Raw genomic sequence first — 10,358 nt, forward strand, 5'->3', positions numbered from 1 at the left:
GCATTTCTTTCTTTCTTTCTTTCTTTTACTGGATTCTTTCAACACTTCCTCCACCTGATTTCATTCTACTCTCAAAATACATTTCCACTGTTTCCGTGTCTTCTGTTTCATTAAACCCTTTCACCACAATGGAGTTGATTGTTTTCATCTCAGTTTCTTCAACTGCTGATGATGCATCAAAGAGCTTCACTTGTAATGTTCTTTCTCTAATTTTGTGACATGCTTTTGACATTACTCTCTATATGAGTTTTACAAAATTTGTTTCTAATTTTCATTATTATTCATACTTACCTAGTGCTAGCACAACAACAATGCTATATGATTCTGAGTCATAACCTCCACTGCAGAATTAGCTCCCCTTGCCAGATGTAAATAGTATCCTCGTTTCTGATTCTGCAGTTCTTCATTGCAGTCGTGTTTTGTGTTATTCTTTAAAAACTTTTAAATACAGACTGATCCTATTTTCGTGGCTAAGAACCAGGTGCCAGGAGAAGAGTTTCCTCCAGCATATATACCAAAAGTGACAGAGATCAATTTTTATAATACATCAAAATGCAGTTGTCAATCAAAACTACAAGTACATGTATGTTTCTCTTAGGATGCACACCACCATTAAATACTCCATGCAATTCAATACATCTTTATATCAGAATATATTCCGTGAAACATACAACTACAAGTACATGTATGTTTCTCTTAGGATGCACACCACCATTAAATACTCCATGCAATTCAATACATCTTTATATCAGAATATATTCCGTGAAAAATATAACAACTACAAGAGGGTTATGAGACTGCTGTTTTTAGAGAGTACTCTCCCTTGACAACTATCTTGCTTCAGTTAGCCACCCTTGTGCCAGAGAACTGCCTCATTTTGCTGTTATATACAAGTCAGGGCTCGAAACAGGAACTAAAATATGATTTGCTATTTTTTTTTAAATAGCATGCCAAAACAAATATAGCCTGCTATGAAAAAATATGGCCTACTGAAAATAAGACAGCATGGGATGAATGGAAGGGTTTGGGACAATGTGTGGAAAATTAGGACTTCTGGGAGCATTTTAGAGCATTATAAAATAAAATATAACAAAATCACGAGCTCACTTACAGGCGAAGATATATGGTACAAAATACATCACTAAAACACTCACCTCCTCCTTCTTCAAAGGTTATGTAAATAGCTTTTTTGTTCTTGTCATGTTGAAGTTTTTCAATGTTTCCTCCACCTGACTTCCTCTTATTCTCAAAGTACAATTCAACAGTTTCTACTTCTTCATCTTTAAGAGCTCTCTCCTCCCCTCTAACGACAATCGAGTTGATCGGTTCTGTCATCTTTTCGTCAACTGTTGACTCGTCATAAAGTTCCACTTTTAGAGTTGTCTTGTCAATTTTGTGAACTTTTCTCAATACTTTTTGAGCAACTAAAGTAAGAAAGTTATGAAGAAGCTGTGACATGTATGATGCATTACAGACAGTTTACACAGTTACAGTTGAAGGGGAGCTGTCACTCATGCTCCTCGTCACTCTCCTGAGACTAGTCACGGTCAAGTGCTTTATCGTACACGTTCAGAACAAGCTGTTATAGCGAATGTATGTGTCTTATGGATGACATGTAACAAAACAATTATTGACCATATTTCAGGCAATATCAGTGGTTTTGGCTGTTAACCTGTAGCTTTAATTTATACTGTTATTATAATCAGTCCCTTTAGTTTATTATAATTAGTTATTAGTTAGTTTTTGATTGGTCCAGCTCAGCAAGTTGTGTTGTGCATAGAGCGGCACTTGCGAATAAAATGTCCGAGTGGATGGAATGTTTAATGTGTTGCAAGTCATATTTTATTACTGACCTCAACAATATCAATTTCTTCGGTCCATAGTAGATAAATATATTTTATTACTGACCTCGGTCAATATCAATATCAATCGACTGGCTGCACCTAGGTGATGACCAGATCACCAATGGTGGTATACCCATTGCAAAAGCACAGTAGAAATCAATCACTAGATGTGACATACAAGTTAACCTGAAATTGACTTGTCTGTGATGCACAAGTTAACTTTAAGCCCTAGAGCCATACATAGATTTTAGTTGGAAAAGGTATTTAAATTTATCTAAGAACTGTTTTCTCAAGATATGTAAAAAATAAAATACTACATTCATGTCCGTTACATACCATTTATCTTACAACTTGTTTAAAAACATCCAACTTTCTTTCGCTCATTAGATACGTTTTAAAACAACTCATTAGATAAATGGTATCTAAAAGCCAATCATGTAGTATTCTCTATTTAAAACACGCACCTCCTTCTTCAAAGGTTATGTAAATAGCTTTTTTGTTCTTGTTATGTTGAAGTTTTTCAATGCTTCCTCCACCTGACTTCCTCTTATTCTCAAAGTACAATTCAACAGTTTCTACGTCTTCATCTTTAAGAGCTCTCTCCTTCCCTCTAACGACAATGGAGTTGATCAGTTTGGTCTTCTTTTCGTCAACTGTTGACTTGTTATAAAGTTCCACTTTTAATTTTTCTTTGTGAAAATTGTGAGACTTTTTCGACAATACTCTTTTCGCTACTGAAACAGTATTTAAAACAAATAAACTAGAAACAACATGAATATATAATACATTAATACAACACAATACAATACAATACAATACAATGTTGCAATTTCAAATGCCTATTAAAAATGTGTAAGCATTTTCAAAATTATCTATAGCCTACATGGTCGTCAATCCGGCTTTAAAAGTGGGGGGTACGTGTGTGTGTGTGTGTGTGTGTGTGTGTGTGTGTGTGTGTGTGTGTGATGAAGGAATGTGAATGAAAATCATAAAGCTACACATTAGTGGTTAAACGTTTAATTCAAGAAAAAAAATCCAAATTGCATCAAAATGTTGCTGTCTGACAGTTTAACAAAATAGTTGTCTATGTTTTAAAACCGACCAAAAACAGTACGTCGTGTATCGTTTTTTTTTTTTCTTCTTTTTTTTTGTTATTGTTGCTGCTGTTGTTGTTGTTGCTTTTGCTAAACGAAACATGAAAAAGTGGGGGGACATTTATATAGATTGTCCCCCCAGCGTTGAAAAGTGAGGGGGACGCGTCCCCCCCCCCCCCCCCGTCCCCTACCGATCGACGCCCATGATAGCCTACCAGGCCCATCATAGATATACATACTGGACTTGGGGGAGGGGCATAATCATTTGTAAATACCGAATATATATAGTAGGTCACAAGATACCGAGACAAACTTATAGTCTATCTGACTGGTCAAAAAAAGTACATGTACATGTACACACAGTACTCTGAAATGTTAACAATGTGTATTCTTTTTATGGCTCCCGGGATCTGCACGTGCTGTAACCTCACCGTGGTGCAGGGGTGAAACATTCTCTTTGAGAATGGCCAATACAGCACAATTGATACAATTGAAATTTTTAGTAAAAGTCAGTATCTATCTGCGATATTTGTATTTTTGCACAGTTCTTTACAGTTTTTATTTAAATCTTGAATTTTTATATTGATGTTGATCATCACTTTATTTATTTGCATTACTATAGTTTAACGCCCAATGGCCGATGTATTTTTCGTGCTGGGGTGTCGTTAAACATTCATTCATTCATTCATTCTTTTTATGACCAGACAGTGTAATCTAGCAAATACACACCTGACAAACAGAAACCACTGATGAAAGCAGTTGAAAGAGCAGACCAATTGACTAAAGTAAAGAATGTTCTCAGTTCAGCATGTAGGTTTCTGAACTATACTGCTTATTTTGTTTTGTTTTGTAGCCAATTTGACAATTAATGGTGATTTATTTTGTATAGGCAAAAAATGTAAACTTATTTCTGACTTACTGGGAGGAATATTAAAAAAACATTGTCATGCATGTCTGTTTTATCATTCAGCAAAAATCAGCCGACCATGCAGTATGCTCTTCTTTAGTTCTAAGACAAAGACCTTAAAGGGACATTCCTGAGTTTGCTGCATTGTAAGATGTTTTCTACTAATAAAATAGTTCTATGATTAAACTTACATATTAAATATATTTTCTTGTTTAGAATATCAGTGTCTGTATATTCAATGTGTTTCTGGTCGTCTTAATATTTGTAAGAAGCCCAAACTGAATTTTGTGTTCAAATAATTTCGTACGTACGAAAAAATAATATTTTAGGAAATAAAATGAAATTTAACCTAGTACAAACATTAGATCGATCAGAAACACATTTAATATACAGCCACTAATATTTTATGGAGAAAAATAGGCTTGACATGTAATTACCATCGTTAAAAAGTCTCCGTTAGTCGATAACATCTTAAAAAGTGCAGCAAACTCAGGAATGTCCCTTTAAGTGAGCAGCCCAAAACACCTTCACCGGAGTACAGCTTTGACAAAGGGTTAAAATTATTGTATGTACATGTATTTACCTATTTAACTATATAGTCTACATTTTTATAAACAGGCTCCACTGTTGTTAGTAGTAAGTGCATAATAGTTGATACTCTAAAAAAAAATACTGGTCCCTCTAGATGCATCTTAAATAAAAAAAATTTTTATTTTAAATGTAAGGTGGCAGCTTGTCCTTGGCTTTTGAAAAACCATGGTAAGTGAAAAATCACACTCATCAAGATGCTAAGGTTTTTATTAATTTATGAAGAAATTAGTACATGTAAATCTAGAGACATATTTGGCAAAAATGAACCAATAAACCAATGTTTTCTTCTAATTTTACATGTATGTTGTTTGGTTAATTAATGTAGTCTGACTTCTTTTCCCTTTCAGGAATGGAGTTATTCAAAACTTTCAGGAGCATTGCTATAAAAATATAATTATGACATGTATACAGTGATGCAGATAATTTGATCTTTTAATAACAATATGTACTCTTCAGATAATTTGATGCATGCAATTATAGATACCTTTTCAGTGTTAGATGGTTTGATGAACATGCAGCTAAACATGTGTAGGAATAAACGTGTCTTGAATTTTATTATTATGTACAACGAACATGATTAGGATAGTTGGGATGGGAAAACCCCACTGCACGTGTTAAGTTTGTTAAAAAATTTTTTTATAAGGACTGTCTGTTATTTGTTTTTGGTTCATCTGGGTTTGAACAAAATAAAAGAATAGCAAACTTTTGTGTGAAGCTTCACAGTTTACATGTTTATTTTGGTTTTTTTTTGTGTTGTTTTGTTCATATCCCAATGAACCTAAAAGAAATAAGAGGCAATCTTAAGTGAAAAAAATGGATCCACCTGAATCTACACTGTGTACTTTAAGACAACCAGATTAAAACATCTAATTAAGAAATCATCATGCTTATTGGCATTAACAACATAATAATACCATTTCGAAAATATTTCCTATATTTATTTTTATTCTAAAATTGAGACCATTTAAATTTTGATTTGATGTCACATGATAGAATCTGGCTGTAGTAGCTATCATTATTGGTGATACAGGAAATAACTGACACCTGCTGTATATCCGATACAGTCCTTGGCTTTTGAAATACCAAAATAATCAAAATACTTAGGCGAGTGAAAAATTGCACACCTCAAAACACTTAGGCGAGTGAAAAATCGCACACCTCAAAATGTTTAGGTGAGTGAAAACCAAGCAATATTAATTTATGAAGTAATTGGTACATGTAAATGTTGAAAAAATTAACCGATAACATTTTCTTCCAATTTTATGTTGTTTGGTTCATTAATGTTGTCTGACTTCTTTTCCCTTTAAGGAATAGAGTTATAAAATATTTCAGGAGTGTTATAGAAATATAGGGTTGAAAATTAATGTGAAAACCATGGTCGCCAGCAGGGCCAATTGAAAAAAAAATCTTAGTGGCCCTTTTCAAATTCAACTAGCCCTCCAATTTAACTGCACAGCAAAAATCAAAACTAGAATTTTCTTTGTTGAATAATAACCATGTATAATAATAACAACAATGTATATAGTCCGTTTGCATTAAAAAGAAAATGACCGGCCTCGGTGCTGTCGTGGTTAGGCCACTGGTCTACAGGCTTGTAGGTACTGGGTTCGGATCCCAGTCAAAGAATGGGATTTTTAATCCAGATACCGACTCCAGACCCTGAGTGAGTGCTCCGCAAGGCTCAATGGGTAGGTGTAAACCACTTGCACTGACCAGTGATCCATAACTGGTTCAACAAAGGCCATGGTTTGTGCTATCCTGCCTGTGGGAAGCGCAAATAAAAGATCCCTTGCTGCCTGTCATAAAAGAGTAGCCTATGTGGCAACAGCGGGTTTCCTCTAAAAAACAGTGTCAGAATGACCATATGTTTGACGTCCAATAGCCGATGATAACATAATAAATCAATGTACTCTAGTGGCATCGTTAAATAAAACAAACTTTACTTCTTTTTTTAAAAACCCAATGAATTGGCATGTAATTTCATAATGAATAAATTTAAAATTCATGCTAGAAAACATATTATTAAGTTTTAAACCAATACCAACCCAAATAACATTTTTTTTTAAAGAAATCCATTATAATTAAAAATGTTTCTTTACAAATTACCATTAAATGATACAAATTAAATACAATTTTTAATATAGGTGTAAAGAAAAATGCTAGAACAGCCAATTTATGCAGCTCTCTGAAGTAATCGATAATGCAGTACAAAGAGACTAAAGCCTTAAAAGGTAGAACTGTGTGTGTTTTAGTAATCAATAATGCAGTACAAAGAGACTAAAGCCTTAAAAGGTAGAACTGTGCATGTTTTAGTAATCAATAATGCAGTACAAAGAGACTAAAGCCTTAAAAGGTAGAACTGTGCATGTTTTAGTAATCAATAATGCAGTACAAAGAGACTAAAGCCTTAAAAGGTAGAACTGTGCATGTTTTAGTAATCAATAATGCAGTACAAAGAGACTAAAGCCTTAAAAGGTAGAACTGTGCATGTTTTAGTAATCGATAATGCAGTACAAAGAGACTAAAGCCTTAAAAGGTAGAACTGTGCATGTTTTAGTAATCGATAATGCAGTACAAAGAGACTAAAGCCTTAAAAGGTAGAACTGTGCATGTTTTAGTAATCGATAATGCAGTACAAAGAGACAAAGCCTTAAAAGGTTTGTGCATGTTTTAGTAATCGATAATGCAGTACAAAGAGACTAAAGCCTTAAAAGGTAGAACTGTGCATGTTTTAGTAATCGATAATGCAGTACAAAGAGACTAAAGCCTTAAAAGGTAGAACTGTGCATGTTTTAGTAATCAATAATGCAGTACAAAGAGACTAAAGCCTTAAAAGGTAGAACTGTGCATGTTTTAGAAAATTAGTCTGGGAGTGTCAGTCTTCTTTTTGGCAATGCAAGGAAGAACTCTCCAGTAAAGGATTTCCTCAGGAGTGGCTGTCCTCCTACAGACAAGGCACTAGATAATGATTTATGGAAACTACCTATGTTAAACAATGTCACTGTGAGAATGTTTATGAAAAAAGTGCATTACATAATGCTATTCAATAAACCCACCCACCCATGTAACACTACATAGTGTTTGGACCTAAACCCACCACCCCCTCGAGCGTTACATAATATTTGAATGTTTACTAATGTTTTGGCATTAATATCACGGGTCGTGTGTTAAGATGCATCCATGCGTCCCAGAACATATGGAAAGCAGACTTGGATGCCTGCTCATCACAAGTGATAATAAAACCGTCCCAATTTACTTTCAAAAACTCATTCCAGACACATGTTTATTCCATTATTTCATCATCACCATGTTCTAAGTGATCTGGACGCATGGAATCAGTTAGCCAAGTCAAACAATCCATCACTCATAATCCCGCCATGATCACCCCGTCCTAAGTGATCTGGACACATGGAATCAGTTAGCCAAGTCAAACAATCCATCACTCATAATCCCGCCATGATCACCCCGTCCTAAGTGATCTGAACACATGGAATCAGTTAGCCAAGTCAAACAATCCATCACTCATAATCCCGCCATGATCACCCTGTCCTAAGTGATCTGGACACATGGAATCAGTTAGCCAAGTCAAACAATCCATCACTCATAATCCCGCTATGATCACCCCGTCCTAAGTGACACATGGAATCAGTTAGCCGAAATGCCATTGGAAATCCTTGTGTGGCCAATCTATGTCACAATCAATGGGGTTTCATAAGCAGAACATGGGCTACGTTACTAACACTGGAGCCATGTTAACAGTCGACGTGTACCTTACTATAGTGGAAAGATGAAATGTCACAATAACTTAATAATTGCGGCCACTATATTAGCAAACTACATCAATATATCACTATGCATCTGAATATTGATATAGTTTAGGTATTGTGTGGATTTGTTTAAAACAATTTTATAATTATTTAACAGGGGGGGGGGGGAACACTCGATGCACAGTCGGTGTGGGATCGATCCCTGTTAGTGGGTCCATTGGGCTATTTCCCGTTCCAGCCAGTGCACCATGACTGGTGAATCAAAGGCTGTGATATGTACTACCCTGTCTGTGGGATCGTGCATATAAAAGATCCCTTGCTGCTATAGAAAAAAAAAAGAGTAGCTCATGAAGTGGCAACAGCGGGTTTCCTCTCTCAATATCTGTGTGTTCCTTAACCATACGTCTGACGCCATATAACCGTAAATAAAATGTGTTGAGTGCATCATTAAATAAAACATTTCTTTCTTTCTTTCTTGTTTAATTATTTATTCAATCTGATTAAAATTAGCTCTACTGGTCTCATCAGTAGATCTAACAGCATTGGTGGACTCCCATGTCCAGGTGACATTTCATCTATAAATAACAATTTAAATATCGACCAATTACACTTCGCCTTTTAGAACGTTATTCAGGAGCATACAAATTCTAAAAATATCGGACGAGACTATTTATGCAATAGGCGAACTTGTTGGTCTATTTCAACATTGAAAAAACAGGGGGAAAAGTGCAGTAATAAACTCTGGATTGTATACTAGTCTAAACAGATGTTATGGCTATACCATCACGGTTTATTTTTTTTGTCTTGAAACGAATTTTATATTGAAATTAGTTTCCGGCATACTCTTTAATTCACCGGAATCATTTCATATACCCTCGGCATAATCCCGAATGTTTTCGAATTCTTTTCAAATCACTGGCATGATTTTGCAAGTAAGGTTTTGATTGGTCGAATGAAAGGTCAACTGGACATGATCTCCAATGGGCTGCTGTTAGATCCACATGTAATAGTGGAGCTAATTTTAATTAGATTGTTATTTATTTAAACCATTAACATGACTATCAAAATTAAAGTCTACAAAATGAAGTCATTATGACATACATTGGCCACACTGATATTGGGCAATCAGAAATCCTTGTAACTTCTGTCGAAACAGAACTGAGTGTAGCTATACGTTTATTAACTCGTTTGAATATTCCTACATGCAGAGAGATTTTCCTTTACAAACAAAACAATTTAAATTAGATATGCATTACTAATTGTTTATTTTGATAACAAATAACTAAACTATAACAACATAATATCAATACGATAACCAAGAGAATAACAAGCATCGCAACCCTATTTGGAAACTGGACTTGCCAGACATCAGACCTAGAAACAATCATGGCCACCAGTATTTGGTTGAACATTGAAATTTAATCTAACTTGATAATAATGGCCACTGGTTGTCAAAAGCTAGCGGCAGTGAGCCACTTACACTTACATATGGCACCCACGTGTTTGGAGTGTCCATAGGCACTATGGTGTGTACTGTGTACAGTCAATAGAAATATAGTGATGTAACACAAGGCTCAAAATAAGCAGTGTCACATCGCAATTTGTAATAATTAGAAATTATAGGCCTACATGATCATGATTAAATAAATGTTTTGCATATCATTTTTCAAGGACTAGTAATGCGGTCCTTTCTTAAGAGAGTTGAGGCCTAACTGCACTATTTGTGTAATGACTGCATTCAGCTATAGGCCGTGACCCAGTTTCTCTTTGCGTAAAGCCCAAACAAGCACGCATCACGGTTGCGTAGCAAAAACATTTCCCCCCATGTCCCCTGGCATTGTTTTTTTTTTTTTTTTTTTTTTTATATGTAATGTATTTCAGGCGGCCAAAGTGACAATAGTTTAAGGTATGTAGAGGCGTTTTAAGGTGCAAAACACTGAGGGGGGGGGGAGGGGCAAGCAAATTTCTGTTTTCTTTACATCCCAATTTTTTCTGAAATACTGACACAGGGGTTACGCATTTCCTTGCCTCTATGTATTCTTATCACTGGGGTAGGGATTCTTACCCCGGGGTTAGTGGTGTGGGGGGTTCAAATCAATGTTTTATCAAGTTTGGTGTCAACTTTTTTTTTTTTCAAACAAATATATCGTGTTTG

The 10,358-nt window shown here is 35.2% G+C and overlaps 1 protein-coding gene across 1 annotated transcript in view; it reads right to left on the reverse strand.

The window, feature by feature from the left end:
* Positions 1–1,908, reverse strand: part of LOC121383592 — a 31,880-nt gene extending 29,972 nt beyond the window's left edge. The window contains exon 1 of the mRNA XM_041513682.1: positions 1,155–1,908. Coding sequence (XP_041369616.1) covers positions 1,155–1,458 — 304 coding nt within the window. The 5' untranslated portion in view covers positions 1,459–1,908. The remainder of the gene's footprint in view (positions 1–1,154) is intronic.
* Between the last annotated feature and the right edge of the window lie 8,450 nt (positions 1,909–10,358).

This window comes from Gigantopelta aegis, chromosome 10 (assembly GCF_016097555.1).
Source record: "Gigantopelta aegis isolate Gae_Host chromosome 10, Gae_host_genome, whole genome shotgun sequence".
Classification (NCBI taxonomy): domain Eukaryota; kingdom Metazoa; phylum Mollusca; class Gastropoda; order Neomphalida; family Peltospiridae; genus Gigantopelta; species Gigantopelta aegis.